At 40.7% G+C, this 16,559-nt stretch overlaps 1 protein-coding gene across 3 annotated transcripts; it reads right to left on the bottom strand.

Annotated features, from left to right (window-relative positions):
• Positions 1 to 644: 644 nt before the first annotated feature.
• LOC143355711 (uncharacterized) lies at positions 645 to 16,386 on the bottom strand. 3 transcript variants are annotated; one of them, XM_076790779.1, is made up of 11 exons: positions 16,096 to 16,386; positions 6,800 to 6,883; positions 6,648 to 6,733; positions 6,123 to 6,306; positions 5,806 to 6,031; positions 4,805 to 5,754; positions 4,497 to 4,613; positions 4,111 to 4,340; positions 3,478 to 3,669; positions 3,148 to 3,411; positions 645 to 2,317 (listed from the first exon to the last, which is right to left on the bottom strand). In XM_076790779.1, exons 1-11 carry the CDS (start codon positions 16,160 to 16,162, stop codon positions 1,937 to 1,939), a joined length of 2,781 nt encoding a protein of 926 aa, XP_076646894.1. In that variant the 5' UTR covers positions 16,163 to 16,386; the 3' UTR covers positions 645 to 1,936. The 3 variants fall into 3 exon arrangements, with proteins under 3 accessions (XP_076646894.1, XP_076646893.1, XP_076646895.1); XM_076790778.1 differs by having other exon boundaries at positions 4,805 to 6,031; positions 16,096 to 16,374; XM_076790780.1 differs by having other exon boundaries at positions 4,111 to 4,283; positions 4,805 to 6,031; positions 16,096 to 16,372.
• Positions 16,387 to 16,559: the final 173 nt, after the last annotated feature.

The following is a 16,559-nucleotide window of genomic DNA, read 5'->3' as shown; positions in this document are numbered from 1 at the left end:
GGGTTCTTCAATGCGTTGTTCGTTTATCTTGGCCCACCTTCAACAGCTCTTTTCCAAACACAAAGTTTCTGTTTTAGAATACGTGTACGTTCAACGAACGTCGTCAAGTAGGACTAGAAACAGATGCGTAACAAGAAGAAGAAAGCTTACCTTACAAAAGAAGAGATAGCAAACTCCCAAGCTAAACGGTTAGAAGCTACATTAGCATACGCAGAAAAAGATTTTGAGAAAGCTGCTATACACCCAAGCCATTGTTCTAAGTCACCAAACGCATTGCTTTGTCTCAAACATGGAAGAGCATACTTGATGAATTAGCTTGCTTCTCGTGTACATGACTATGATCAATTATGATTTGGAACGAAATCCAAATAGTGCAACAGCGTATAAATATAGAGAAAGAGTCTTCGATGAGCAAATCAATGAATAGCAGTGTGAAGTTACATGAAGTATAAGCAAGTATTTTTCTCTCTGTAGTTTTCTAATTTTTCTAATATGTGTAGCACGAATATTATACACAATTATTGAGAGTACTTGTCTGTCGAGACTGTTAATTACTTCTGATTTTACCTTTGAATTGATGCATTTTGTTATTTCTTTTTTGTGAGTAACTTGTATTTGGGATCGAGATGTCTCATTTACACAAATGAAAATCACAACACACATTCCTATTCGAAAAGTACATAAATTAAGTCTACTTAACTTATAGATACATAAAGTAACATTTACATAAAACAACAACTTATATTCTCTAGTAAAGTAAATATTTCAATGTATTAAACGTACTTAATATATTTCTGCATTGAATGACAATAACAGTGACAATGGTAATAATAGTATCAACGATTCGCGTATGTAGTTGCAAAAAGCCAATCACACGCGTGAGCATCAACAACACAACGCAAAACTGATAAGTATTTTTTCTCGAAAGAGAGAGAGATGTTCAATTTGAACAAGGTACATCAAAAGTCAAACGGTTTTACTAAATCAAAACAAGTATATTCATTTACATTGAAAATATAGTTTGTGTGTATCAACGTGGGAACATATGTTATATCAAGTAACTATGTAAGTAGTACCGCTTCTTTCTTTTTTTTTGTAAATAAATATTTTATAACTTTTAATAAGAACACAATTCGTTTATACAAGGTATTTTCACAAAAGCCTCAAAAAGAGATCATTCTTATCTCTTTCGCAATGGAAATATTTTATGTATATATATATATATATATAATATCTTTACATATCGATAATATGTAAATTCTCGTTACCGTCTGACGATTTTCTGACGGTCGTAGTGTCACAGTGCTGCATAATAATCGGCGAAACTATTACACTAGTTTCAAAGAAGTCTATAGCGCGAGTTCATTTTATGATCATCTTTTCGTAAACATTAGTAGGACCCACTATTGCTGTGATATGTTTTCTTTAAAATCGCATGATCGAAGCTGTGTGTTCGAACACGATCAAGGGGAACTCACTGTCCATTTTAGATCGGAATGGTAGCACTCTTATCATCTTCCGAACACAAGTACTTAGCATCTTGAAATCATCTCGCCTTCCAATCCAGAGCAGTGCACTCAGAGGTTATGTTCTGGTATACTGTGGTATATACGATAGATATACTCTTCATACCCAAAAAATACTGCATCCCTTCTCATCCTCGAAGTGAACTATCTAGTAAACCACGCAAGGATGTGTTCCAGGAGTTCTATTTGTTTCTTTCTGGGACCCAGGTGGATTTTCTCTCTAAGGGCGATCCAACCCTATAGCTTGTTGTCCCACAGGTAGACAGTTCTCTGCAACGTCTCGAATACGGAACTTACACTAATGTTCGTCGCCTTCCACTCGTACGCTTGATTAGTTTTTTTGTACAATCTGCTCTCACGCCATAGATTCTATAGCATCGAGAGCTCTGCTTCAGGACATTCAACTACACTCAACTGGGAGGGCTGGCCTCGTACTCGTGTATGACTTGCTCTACTGACTTTTTGTATTTGCCTACCAGCTCGGGCAGGTCGTAGGCGATGGCTACGTCTAGTCTATTGATCGGGCATCCACGGAAGTAGGTGCACGTGGAGCTCAACAATGGGAAATCGTACAGAGGATTCAACCGGAAGAAGTCTCGGTACACGTCCGGGTCTGGCAAGTCATAGCGCGAGATGTTCTTCAGAGTACTGAGCCCCTCGTAGATGTGATAGTCCTGAGGATTCTCGACGATTCGGTCACTGATCTCCTTCTTGTTTCCGAAGAACGTCTTGTGGTTGTAATAGGTGGTCAGATAGCAGTCTACCATTTTAGCATGATTGCGCACTCGCACCTGCAATGGCAACACATTCAGTACAACATCAGAACTTGATGCCTTGCAAAAGTGACTCTAAGTTTTCATGAATATGGAGTGAGCAGTCCCAACATGAAGTACGTATTTATTTTCATGTGTATGGTTTACTTGTTTGTAACATTTTTGTAGAAACATTACAGTCTGGTGGGAAAAATAAGGTAACTGAGGTAACTCTGTTTTGGTAACGAAACGGTTCTTCTACGAACAGAGTATATCATTTCTGACTTCAACAATCTAATTCATTGGTTTTTTCAGAATGAGATGTTTTGAATTTAAATTTTATGCTCAGAAATTCAGGTAGACATGTCGTTGCGGAAGGAAAGGATACAATCAAAAAGTTTTTAAGAGGAGAGAACAAGAATAGAGTAGGAATGAGCATATCGAAAGAAAGTAAGGTGAGGAGAAAGTGAGAAGAAGAATACAAAATGGGAGAAAGTCACAAAAAGAAAAACACCACAGAAGGAAGGAGAAAAAGATGAGGGGAAACAAACACAAGGAATGGTGAATAGAATGGAGAGAACGCAATGGAGTGACAAGAATGGAGAGCCTCTAGAATGAAACAATACAAGGAAGAGATAAAGAGTTAGTAATTCAGGTACGCAAGACATATACCACGCTAGCTTCTTCGCAACCTCTGCGTATTCTGATTAATCGGAAAGGATAATAAATTGCATTCATGGTCAACAGACAACAATGCCACTGTCTCTAGAACAGCTCACTCTACCGTAAAGTTTGAAACAGTTTGAAGTATCTGTAATTCATCCGACAAAGAACGTGTCTGATAGTTTGTACTCTCAGTGGCAACTCACAGCGAATCTTCTGGCGCTCGCAATCTTGTGCTCGACTTGTTTGTCAATGGCAGTACGCAGATCACGTAGGAATGCACGCTCCTGAGCGTATAGCAATCTGGTCGGTGCTCCAGCCTCGTACGGTAACGACCATAACGACGTGGAGTACATGACCGGCGGCTCGGCGCTGGACATCAGCGGCGATATGTTCCAGATCAGTGCTCCCTGCACTCTCATCAGTTCCTCTGGTTTCACTTGATCAGCTTTGTTTAGAATGATGCGCGTCTGTTTCGGAAGTATGTACCGTGTTACTGGCTGTGACATGTTCAAGGATCGGTTATGTACTCTTACCTGGTACTCCCTCCCCTTCAGCTGATCGAGGATCGCTTCTGTTTCCGGTCCGACGTCCAGTTTTGATGGGTCATAGACTAGGAATATGATGTCCGCCCGATCGATGAACCATTGACACGCGTCGTTGAACGGGAACAGACGTTGCACCTGCTTTCGAATTTCTAGGATCCCTGGTATCTCAACTATGTTCACCTGGTACAAGGATTACATAAGCGTGGGTTTTGGCCCTGGGTCCGAAGGTGATGACCTAGACTACCGCTTTTTCCGCCGAATCAAACTCAAAATGGTCTCTGGCTTTTGATTCTTCTACTGTGATACGCGTTTTTAGGTCAGGTTCAAGGTCATCTCAAGGTCATTACGTGGATCAAGTAGCTGGAGAGCTTCTTGATGAACGGATAATGTATCGGCAATCACGAGGACTTGATAATGAGCTTTTCTGATATTTGTACATCCTTTAGTTTCTCAGACGTCTCTCTTTTTGACCGCCAAATTTGAGAATGAAAGTTGAAGGTTGCGAATTACTTTTCTAGGAATGTGTGTGATTTGAATTTTCATTTGTTTTGGCTAGTTCCATCTAAGAAGCGGTTGTCCAGGTCGTGAGCTATTTTGTCAGAGGACATTTCATCCACTTACTTTCTCTAGCAGCTTGTTGTTGAGTCGCAAACCCTTGAGACGGTCGAGCAACCCCTGCCCGAACTTCTGCAGCCCGGAGAAGGTCCAATCAGCGGCTAGCTGGGTGCCATCGAGGACCTGCTCCTCCTCGCCGTGCATTAGAATGTTGAAGTAAGCTGGCGACGGCTCGGCTCCTGTGTCATTTCCATTTCCCGTTTTGCATTGCTCCTCTAAGCACTCTCTCAAATCACCTAAACACTATCTATATATTCATGCTTCTCTAGCATGCCTAAGTCTACCGCTAAGGGATACCTAGTGCAAACCCTGACAGGGTCGGGTCAAGCGTCAAACAAAGTCAAACGAGAAAAGTCTTCACAAAACAATGTGCCATGTGGCTACTTACGCACCTGTCCGTAGCGACGTTTGCTTGTACTCGATATCGAGCAAGTAGTTTATGATGGAGGATTTCCCACCGCTCCATGGACCCATGAAGAGAACCAGTGGCTTGGAGAAGATCTCTGGATCTACAGACGCAACGAACAGTGTGTTAAATTTCAAAGTGTTCTGAAATCTTCAGAATCATTACTAGACTGCGGATCTTTATTCAAAATGAAAAATTTTTTTGTCGTAAATAACAAAAATTAGTAAATCCGCAGTCTAGTTATTACCATTTTCAAAATCTATGAAATGGTGGTAACATCTGTGTGGTACTCACCACCGAAGTGCCTGTTGCTGAGGTCCCTATATTTGTAGAGAGACTCCAAAGGTTGTATAGCATTGTCATACACCCTCTTCAACTCCTTCAGTACATCATACCCGATCTTCGAAATAGCTCGTTCATTCTCCTCGTTCTCCTCGTCCAGCTTCAGCAGTTGGTTGAGGTGATCTCGAGGTCTCAAGTTCTCCGGCACCACGATCTCCCTAATCAGGTCTTCCTCAGGGGTGGGTTCCTCCTCGCTCTGTTCCGCGTCTTCAGAGGCTTCGGCTGATTCCTCAGCCGCGCCCTCCTCACCAACCTCTCGCCTAGCTCGAGATTTCGTTTTCTCAGCTCCTTCTTCAGATGCCTCTTCAGCACCTTCTTCCGCCGACTTAGCTTCCTCTACGGATTCTTTTCCCTCACCTTCGTCAGGAGATTTGTCTTCCTCGGCGGACTTAGCTTCCTCTTCAGATTTAGCTTCCTCTTCAGATTTAGTTTCCTCTGCAGATTTAGCTTCCTCAGTCGTCGCCTCCTCCGCCGATTTCCCTTCATCTTCCGCAGACTTTCCTTCCTCCTCTTTACCTTCTTCGCTTTCCTGTGCTTCTTCTGCTTGACCCTCAGCACTCTCAGCCTCACCTTCACCCTCCTTGCTCTCTTCCTGTCCCTCCTCCGCACTCGCTTGCTGTTCCTGCGATTGTTCTTCTTCTTCTTCTGCTTTGCCCTCGTCCTTCTCCTCTTCAGTTTCTTCCTTAGAAGCCTCCCCAGCTTCACCCTCTTCTGCAGAAGCTCCCTCCGCCTTCGAATCCTCTTCCTCAGGTTGCTCTTCTTCTTCTTCGGACTTCATCTCCTCGGTTTTAGCTTCGTCGGATTTCTCTTCGTCGAGTTTCGCTTCCTCAGCCGATTCGCCCGCGGCTTGGACTTCTTCGTCGGATTTTCCATCGTCGGCTTCAGCTTCTTCGTCGGATTTCCCGTCGTCGGACTTGCCCTCGTCAGCTTCTTGGGCTGCTTCGTCGGATTTCTCCTCGTCCGCCTGCGATTCCTCTTCACCGGACTTGCCTTCGTCTACCTCTGCCTCCTTGGATCCTTGCTCCTCGGCTTCCTCCGTTCCCTCGTCGGATTTACCTTGGTCCTCTTCTTCCGTTTGATCCTGGCCGGAGTCCGCATCATCTACCTTCTCGGAGGACTGCTCTTCGTCCTGCTCTGTTCCCGCGTCCTCTTCACCGGATTTCTCCCCCTCAGTCTCACCTGGAACAAGATGATGACCCTTCGTCAACCTCCGCCTCTGCCTCCGCCTTGCTTTGTCAACTGTGTCGTGTTTGGTATCGTTTGAATGTACCTCCTTCGGCTTCGACGCTCTGCTCTCCAGCGTCTTCAGCGCTCTGTTCACCCTCCGCGGACTTTTCAGCCTCCTCTTCGGTTTGTTCAGCACTCGTTGCAGCCTCGGTGTCTTCTACTGACTCTTGCTTCTCGTCCTCGGTCGCCTCATCTTCTTTCGAAACATCGCCCGTTGGCTCGCCCTCCTGGAACCCGGTGGTTCAATAGTAACTGATCCAGGGGATACATAATTCTATGAAACCATAACTTGGCTGCGGATTTTTATGCAAAATAAATATCGACTGCATTCGTTACAAGATTCGGAAGCTACATATTATATACGCGTTTCTCTCCTTGACCGTTTTTACAAGTCAAAATTAGTACAACAGCATTTCTAATTTCTTGGAATATTTTCACTGTTTTGATTTTGATCCAGGCAAGTTTGTCCTGAATGCATAAAATCCGCAGTCTGACCCTAACAAATTGATCCAGGGGGATGAGTGGTCTCTTCTTGGATCAATTTGTTATTAACCTTGGAAGAGTTTACCTCTTCGCTCGCAGGTTTCCCGTCGTCTTCATGGCTGTCTTTGTCCTCGTCGGTCCCAGCCTCGGCACTGGTCTGCTCCAAAGATCCTTCAAACGAAACATTCTAGAAATTGCTGTGCTCCAGTCGCGCGCTCCCCAACATCTGAACATTACCTGTACCGAGGTCCTTCAGTGCTTTCTCAATGTACGGTCGACACAGCTCCTCTGGCACCTCTAGCTCCTCTTCGCTTTGCACTCCTGAAATCAAGCGAATTTCAAATGAGAATAAATAATGAGAATATTTAATAAGATTAAATATTCTATTTTCAGTGAATCTATTCATTGACCTCCTATACAGCATAACACAGTGCGTGCATGCATGAACAGATGAACAAATTAGATTGTCCCTAAAATTCGTTTCGTTACCAATAGACTGCGGATATTTATACAAAGTAATCATTTTTTAGTCTCCCTACATAACACTTTGACTTCCACGTCAGTCATATATGGAGCAGCGTGGCTGCAAAGAGTCCCTCAAAGGGATCACGTGACGTCACGTGCCATCTAGTGATGTCACGATCCACACTGTATATCACCACATCTAGGTTAGACGACACTATAGGTTCGTGACGTCACTCAGGTTCTGACTATAGCATTTCCCTCACCATTTATTCCAGAAATCTGGTAATACCGTACATGGGTGAGAATTTTTTAATCAGTTTTTAGTACAATCCATTAAGTAAACCGACTTTTGTTAGTGTCTACGAGGAATCAGAAAATTACAAAAGTAATTGCTGTAATAAACCTTGTCTTTTCTATTTTCAGAAAATCAAAGAGAGAAAACATTTCGGTCCGGAAAGGGTTAAACAAGTTGTCCTGACATTGTGCTGCTTTTGTGAACACTAATATGGCAGTCAACGTTTAATACTGAGATGATAGGCTCTACTGTTGCAAATTTCGGTTATTTATTGCAATGGTTCGGAGTAAGGGAAATTTGGGACCGTTTCAGGAACGGAATTTCGCTATTGTAACATAGTTTTAAAGCCTGAAACGATTCTGCAATGGCGGCAGACCTCCAACGTCGATTCAGGGACCTAAGGACGCGCTAATAATACCAGTCCTCCCGATCGGGAGGAACGTTTCTAAACAAACAGAGGAGGCGTGACGACGGGCCTCGGTTGACGCAGAAATATGCGAAACACACGATCGTCGTCGGACATTAATAAAAGATATTTGTGTTGCGCGGGAGTTCGCTCGATTCTCAGCCGATTCCTCGGCTGCCAGGAATGTTCATCAGGAGTTTTCACTATGCGACTGTGGCCCCACGGTGCCAAAAGAACAGGCGCGGGGGTATTAGATAACTCCCCGAGGGTTTAACGCCACGCGACCAACGAAAATATCTGACCCAGGTGACGCAAGAATCTTGTCAAAGTCGTTACACACCGTTCGGATGAGCGCGTGCTCGGACAATGACAGGTGTTCGGGGAAACAACAAGAGCATCATCTTATTGTACAGTAGCGCTCCCTTAACACTAGGTTTACGGAGCATTAAAACTGAGTATTTTACATTACTTTATAAAAATAAGAAGAATGTGTCTATCCAAGTTTTCAGCCATTTTTTAAATAGTATATACCTAAGGAAATAAGTTTCTTGAGTAATTCCACGTAGATGGATCATCACAATCTCAATAATTAAAAATATTAGAACCCGTCATTTTGACGGGTCCTGTAAACCTAGTGTTAAAGTTACCAGAACGGGAGCTGCAATTTTCTGAAGAAATAATACTGAAACCAAATGAAAATTTGTTTTCCACTTTTACAATTTCAATAAGTGTTTCATCTACTCATTTTTGTCATAAATGCATAAAATCCGCAGTGTAGTTATGATTATTACATCAATTTATTTTTGACATTTTTCTGATCGAAACGGTACCAAACCCGAAGTATTGACTCTAACACAGCTCGACAAAGTAAGAGAGTAGACATAGTGAATAAAAGCGAGATAGACGCAGGATATCGACGCAAAATAAACGTGCAAGAAAATTTCAAATTCGATCATTTTTGTCTAACCTCGTTAAACGTGGTACCAATGGTTTGTTGAGATCCTTCCGATTAAAACGAGTCCAAACACGACGTAAATCGGTCTGCAATTATAAACTTCGTACAAAGCAATCATACTTATGTCCTTGATTTTGTTATCTACATTGAATCCGTAAAACTAGTCCGATGTATGTCGTGTTTGTACTCGTTTTAATCAGGAAAATCTCGACGATCCACTGGTACTACTTTTGAAAAGATAAAACAAAAATGGCCGAATTCGCAATTTTCTTTCCTTGAATGATTGTCTTTTACGCTGTTTGAAGGACTGTTTCTCTGTTTCTTTATCTCTATTAGAAGTCGGTCATTTGATCAGTAGTCTCAAGAAGAATGTTAGAAACGAGTTTGTGGCAGGTTCCTGTTAATGGACCAGATTCGTCGAGAAGTTTCGTTTGCGGGTTCGTTGTTGCTGTGGGACTTGATTTGTTCTAAATTTCGTGTCCTGGTGTCATAATACGTGGCGCGGAACGTAAAATCTCGGTCGATGAAAATGTCGATATCATCTTTCTAGGCAGTACCGGGGACCAGGAGGCCGGTTTCTAAGTTTAGCGGCGAGTAGGCGGCTTTGAGCCGAGCAGCACTTGAAAATATTTATATATTCGATGAGCGAAACGTATTTTTATCGGTTATTCGCCGCGGAAAAGTGTGAACGACTCGGCGGGGTCGCTTGCAAAAATCAGATTATTCGCGAGTCGTTCGCAACTAATAAAACAGTGCATAGAACATACGGTTCCCATGAAATTTTCAAAATGTTCAAACTAATACGTATTGATTAAATTTTCAAAACAGGCTCGCATAAAAATATTGTAAAATGCAACCTTTAGTATTATTATACTAAATATATTATACTGTATAATACGAGGACCTCATACCTCGTATTATTGTATATATCATACTGTATATGTACGTGGAAAAATAAGAATGACGTCATTCAGAATACAGGATGGAAGGTGAACATCCTCTGTAAACTTCTCAAGCTAGGATTGGCGAATCAACAATTTTTTCAACGTTGACGATTCCCTCGAAGGAAAGCCACGCGAGCCAATCCAACAATTCTATATACACATTTTCAAAGTGAAATTTAATTGGTCGTCGTGCGAAACGAACAAACGAGAAAATACTACGCGGGCTTACGTTTGCGCCCAGCCCGTAAATTTTCAACATTACATCACACGCGTTGCTACTTTTGGCACGGCAGCTCGGTTTTATCATTTTATGTGCCTTTTGTTGTCCAACGCCAGACTGCATTGCAGAAAAAAAGGACTTTTCAGGTCGAAGGGATCAGTTGCACTAGTCCTAGATCCGTGAACCTTTTTGATTCTATTGCTCCAAATTTTCTAGTTCGAAGAAAAATTATAATTCAATTTGTTAATAATACCGATTTCTATGTTCGAAAGAATATTTCGGAAAATTAAATACAATCATTAGACTGCGCATCTTTATGCTAAATAAAAATTGTTAAGGATAACAGAAACCAAGTAGAACTTGTATTCCTTTTTTTATAATTCTAGTAAGTTTGACCTAGTACGTTGATATATTTGAATTCTTTTAATTTGTCTACTGCATCAAATTGCATCTACTCATTTTCGTCGTGAGTACATGAAATCCTCAAATAATCATAATTGATTTGTAAAATTCCACAATACATATTTATTAACAATAATTACTAGTCCTAGATTGTTTCTAATCTTACCAGCTCGCGTTGCTTTCTTTTTAACAAACGGAATTGTTCATTTCGAGTTTCATAAATTATGAAAATTGAAATTTTCATGAATATTCGCAGTGTAATGAAAATTATGTACAGTTACGTTGAGAAAGTTGAATTCTTAGTTGGATTTTGTAATAGTTTTTGTGCAAACTGATATTCGATCGTGGCGAATGTATTAATTTTGGTCTCGAATGATCTGTAAGACAACATGTTGAAATTGTGTGGTCGGAAAATAATCCGCGAAAATGTCAAGATACAGGTAATGGAAGCAGAGGTAAGCAGCTGTCGTTTGGCAAGCATAGTGAGGATAAAGATAGAATCCGAAGTCTTGTCCGCGGTACGCGGGCTCGCATAGTCTTTAATCCATTCGTTGGAAAAATCGAATTGGATAAAAAATATTGATATTCGTCCCGTACAATCTATTTTTCTGAACCACATGATTACCGGTGAAAAAATTAACAAGCTATGTTGGACACAATGCGGAAAATATTCCATTAACACCTTCACGAAAAAATTCAGAAGACAGTTCAAACAATTGTAATTACTAGACGGTGAAATTTAAAACAGTAAAAACATTAAATGAATTTAAGAATATTATACCACAATTATTAAAGAAGGGAAAAATTGTCTAGTTCCTGTTTCTTGCAAATGATGCAGAAAATGTTTGTCGCATAAAAATGGTGGTAGTTCCTATAATAAAATTTTGTAAAATATTAGCTTCTTATTTCTGCTGCAATATTATGCCCAATGAACAATGCTGATCTAACGTATAAAAATATCTTTGAATTGTGGTACAATATTTTGAACAGTTTGAAGTTGTTAAGTATATTTCAGTCATATTGTGGCAATGGAATTTTAAGTATTTAAAATTTTTTAATATTTTTTAAATATAATTTGGTACGATTTAATTTTTATTTTCACAAAATTAATGGTTACAGCGGGCCGAAAAATATTGATAGATTTGCAAAGACCGGCCGTGAATTTCGCGCGGGTACCTTTAAACGGAATACACGACAAGATTCGCGAAATTTAGAGCGAATCTGGCACGGATTTACGCCCGTCCTTATGTAATTATTTGCGAGTTGTTGACAGTCGGTTTCCATCGATTCCCAAAATAACGGATCCTTGAATCCACAATCGGACACTTTTTCCTCGATCGCCGACCCGATTAAAGCATTCGCAATTATGTGCCACTGTAACGTGTCCCATTTGCAGAATACCTGATTGACTGTTCTAGGCCAACGTCTGCATATACTTCTACCCGTGCCACAAAATGCAACAATCCAAATTTAGTCATTTGAAAAATAAAATCTGAACATATTCTCCTGAATATAATAATTAAAACTTGTTTCCGATCAACGAGACGTCCAGAAACATTAATACGTTTGCTATGAACCGTCACATGTGTCTCACACGACCATGATTTTATACTTACGCAAAAACAAAATCAATAATTGCACATCTGTCAATGTTGTGGGTTTGTAACAAAAATGAGAAGATCAAAACGATAAAAATATTTAAAGAATTTCAAAAAGGTACTATTGAATATCCAACTTGTAATTCGTGTAAGCTTAACAATAAATTTCTGTATAAATTCGAAACAAGCTTAGTACTAAACAATATTTAACTTCAATGTGTACAATGTCATAAAAAACACAACTGAGTCGTCTCCTGCTTCTTGCAATAAAACAGACAATTTTTATTTATAAAAAGGATCATACAATAGGAACAGATTAGGATCACATTATAAACTTCAAAATTTATGACAAAAATGAGTAGCTGTAATTTAGAACAGAAAAGACATCGAACAATTCAAAAATGCAGTTGTATTGGTTCGTAACGATAATTAGTAGCGTTTTAAAATAAAAATTCAAAGATAAAATTAAGATATTTATTCATAGATTTATTGAATATCATATTTTCCATTCTGTATTACTTTTTGCCACTTTTCAGGTGACTCGTGATGTTATTGGATAAACCTGTGAATTTTACCTTTGAATTATTTAAAAATACTTTTGTTGGAATATTATTTTCAGCTTATTAAACATATTAAAAAAGAAAATAACTTTCTGTTTCAGACCAGTTCGTTGCAAATCAGGTGAAGAATTTATATTTTGCGCAAAGATCCGCGGTCTACGAAACGCAGTCCCTGAAGGGCTAAACGAAGAAGTTGACGAGTGTTGTTCAACAAGTGTCACGTGCGTCGAACAGGCAAGCAGCGGTATTTAATGATGTATCGCGGCGATAATGACGCAACAGATCGCGCAGGTTCATCGGTTCGATGCCGAACGAGTCGAACGAGCCAGGAACCGATGACGCAGATGTAACTTTACGTAACATTGACCTTCGTCGGTCGTCACTGGTTCGTCAGCACGTCGGCTACATCATCGACCACTAAAGCTCCAAAAAAGCTGCCCTGTCCAAATACACGGTAGATCCTCGACGAAATTTATAAACGTGCTTTTCCAAGGCGGAAAAGACTTTCGAAAGACCCAGCAACGATCAACAAGATCAAAAAGATCAACAAGATCCACGGCGTCTAAAATGATCGACGATCTATCTTTATCTCAGACGATGATCAAAAGCTCACCGATTTTATTCGAATATTTCACACTGATGAGAAATTACAAGTCTGACGATTGAGAGATTTTTGATGCACTAATGGAGGATCAAGATTCAGCTCAAACGGTGATCAAAGGGTCACGAATTACATTTGAATGTTTTGACAAGAAGCTGCTAATTTAATCGTGAAGAGATTTTTGATGGACTAATAGAGGATCAATATTTAGCTCAAACGATGATCAAAATTTATTACTCATAGATCAAGATGATCATCGAAGCACCTAGATGGCGCTGAGAGAGGATCAAGAATTTTCCAAACAATAAAAAGTGAAAATGAGTAGGTGCAGTTTAGAACAGTAGAAAGATTAAAATGATTCAAGAATGCCAATTTATTATTTCCAGCTTGCGAAAGTTATTAAACTAAGAATGAAATTTGGTTCCAATCTGTTGCAATTGACAAATAGTTATTGCTATTTTTGAGTACTTTTCTATAAGAGGAAATTCTGAATTGATTGGAGCTTTCGATGACGATCGATCGAGTTGCATCGAATTCGAAGCATTTTCGAAGGAAATCCTAAGCTCGTGATCACTTCGATCATTATATTTAGCAACGTAGAGTCCGTAACTTATCGAATTTGTTTGAAGAGCCGGGAAAACGGGGAGGAAATTCTGAGCTTGCAGGCACTCGTGAGGTTTTAGTCATCGGCACTCGTCACGAGTCCGGGCACGTCGATCTTTATTTATACCATAATTAACGCAAATAAACGACGCCGAACTCGGGGACCAGGTGCATCTTAAAAAAAGCCGCGGCGTGACAGTTAAAATTAACGCGACAACAAATCACCCGTATTACCGTCGCCCGAATTTATTTTCGGTTCCATGAAAATAAACAATTCAAAGAATTTGCGAAATTTATGACCGAGCTGTTTGTTTAAATTCAACCACCATAAACTAAATTCCAGGCTCGCTTTAATGAGAGGTCGAAGTGAACAATGCTATTTTCTGTCACTATACTTATATACTAGGTCTTTATGCAAAATAATAATTGTTTGCATCAATCACAAGACACATCATTTACAAAGACATACAACTCTTTTTTCAATAATTGTAATCAATTGAAAAGAATACAACAGCCGTTTTAAATTCTTTTAATTTTGTTTCTACCTTGATTTTGATCTGCTAATTTTTATTTTAAATGCATAAATTTATTTTTTGATTCAATAATCTTAATTTATTGATTGTTTTAAATTACAACTCGTTTTTGTGTTATAAATGTATGAAATCGGCGGTCTATCAGTCACTATACTCGACCGAGATATAATACAATGGACTGTGAACGTCATAGAAACCACTGACACGTGATACTATGTTGACTACAGAGCCGTCAAAAATAGCGCGAAGTTGAAGCAATTTATTTAACCAAACAGATACTAAATCGTCAAGATTTATCATAGTCATTACTATTTTTATCTTCCCGCATCTCACAGTGTTCGAGTGTATTTGGCACAGTCGATGCATATTAGCGCAAAAATGAATTTTTAGATTTAATCGCGCGTGTCAACGTGCTAATTGTGGTTCATTGGAGGGGGGAGCAGGTTTCTTCGAATTTACCTCGAGGAGGAATCATGTAACGCTATCAAGTGTCTATCAACGCTCGCATCATTCTGAACGCCGAGTGCCGGAAAGAATGCAAGGTCAAGAGAGCAGGGTAGCCTGCAACGGGACGGATAACTTCCGGCAAACTTGTCCATTATTATTAAATTGTTGCAAAGTGGTAGAAACCTTACTTCAAGAAATAATAAAATTGATAGACTCGCAAGACAAGACTGATCGAGACACAAAAGATTACCACAAGATTATACGCAACATTATCAAAAGTTATTGACTTTCAACCTTTTCGAAATTCTCAAAATTCGAACAAAATCGACACCAAGGGAAGGTCCAGATGACGAAGATCATTGTTGGAGCCCAGCCATGCTACTGGGTAGCTAGAAGTTGGAGTCCAAGGGAGCTAACTAGTTCAAACCGGCGAGGCAAGGACACTATCAAAACTTGTGTTCACTGACTTTCAAACACTGCTTCCTAGACTTTTTTTTTGTTGTAAATCATATTAAAGTAGATTTCAGGTTGTGAAGATCGCCGTCAGAGTTTTCGCTACCCATTGTGCAACTATGAGAACAAGAAAGTTGGGTCCCAATGGTTCTAACTAGTTCAAACCGGTCTGCAAGAGTGATCAAGGATATTATCAAAGTCCTCCACCAACTTGCAATCTCAAAATCACAAAAATGGTGTCAATCGTGAAGACCATCGCTGAAGACCAACTATGTACATAGGAGCTAACTAGTTCAAACCGGAAGTATCAGAAGGATAAGAGTGATTCTCACAGAATTTTAACCCCTGCTGCTGAATCCTCTTTAAAAATGTCACGAAGGATACGAACCTTGAAGATCATCATTGGGGATCAGCTATTCTTGTCTAGCTCAAACTGGTGGCACACAAACGATCAAAGCACAAGGACATTACAAAATGCTATTCCCATTGACTTCCCCGTTGCCGAATCCTCTTTAAAAATGTCACGAAGAATATGAACCTTGAAGATCATCGTTGAGGTTCAGCTACACTTATCCTACATAAACCTAACTAGCTCAAACTGGTAGCACAGGAACGATCAAAGCACAAGGACATTACAAAATGCTATTCCCATTGACTTCCCCGTTGCCGAATCCTCTTTAAAAATGTCACGAAGAATATGAACCTTGAAGATCATCGTTGAGGCTCAGCTACACATATCCTACGTTAACCTAACTAGCTCAAACTGGTAGCACAGGAACGATCAAAGCACAAGGACATTACAAAATGCTATTCCAACCCCTGCTTCTCAAACGTTCTCTTTGCAAATCGCACGCAGTGCTCGACCGTGAAAGATGATCAACGGAGGTCAACAATACCTAACTGGACCTAGCTAGATGCTCAAGAACGTCGAATGAACTCTTCAGGTCTGGAGCAGTTCCAGGCAGCCCGGTTCAGCTCGGTATTACGTCACCGCAGGTTCCTCTTACGAAGAATGTTAGAAGGCAAGGTGGTCCGGGGACCTTCCACTCACCCTGTAAGGCTAGAAGGGCCACGAAGAGGCCCACGAAGAACGCGGGTCTCAGCCGCGAGCCCGTCATCTCGTTTCACTAGGCACTACACGATGAGCCAGGGCTGGCAGCTCGTCTCACTCGATAGTCGTCTTCGACTCCAACTCGCCCGCGAGGAACTGGCATTGTCACTACCGCCAAACCCCGACAGACGCCCCTCTACTTCTTCATCCCAGTAGACGACGACGACGACGACGACGAAGACGACGACGGTTGCACCGCGCCGACTATGCTCGCTATACAAGCAAGCTGCTGCGATTATAAGCGTTTCTGTCTGCGAACGTGTCTCTGTCCGAGCGACGACAACGGTTTTTCCGTTCGGGGTCGGTGTCTTTAGAGTCTAGCTGGCGGGTCGCATCCTTTTTTAATTTGGTTCGGGGCCAGAGATGGCCTCGTTTCTTTCGATTTTCTGCACGGTTCCCGTCGT

The sequence above is a fragment of the Halictus rubicundus genome, chromosome 7 (assembly GCF_050948215.1).
Source record: "Halictus rubicundus isolate RS-2024b chromosome 7, iyHalRubi1_principal, whole genome shotgun sequence".
NCBI lineage: Eukaryota > Metazoa > Arthropoda > Insecta > Hymenoptera > Halictidae > Halictus > Halictus rubicundus.
The sequence above is the reverse complement of the archived record's forward strand: the minus strand, read 5'-3'. Positions and strand labels throughout refer to the sequence as shown.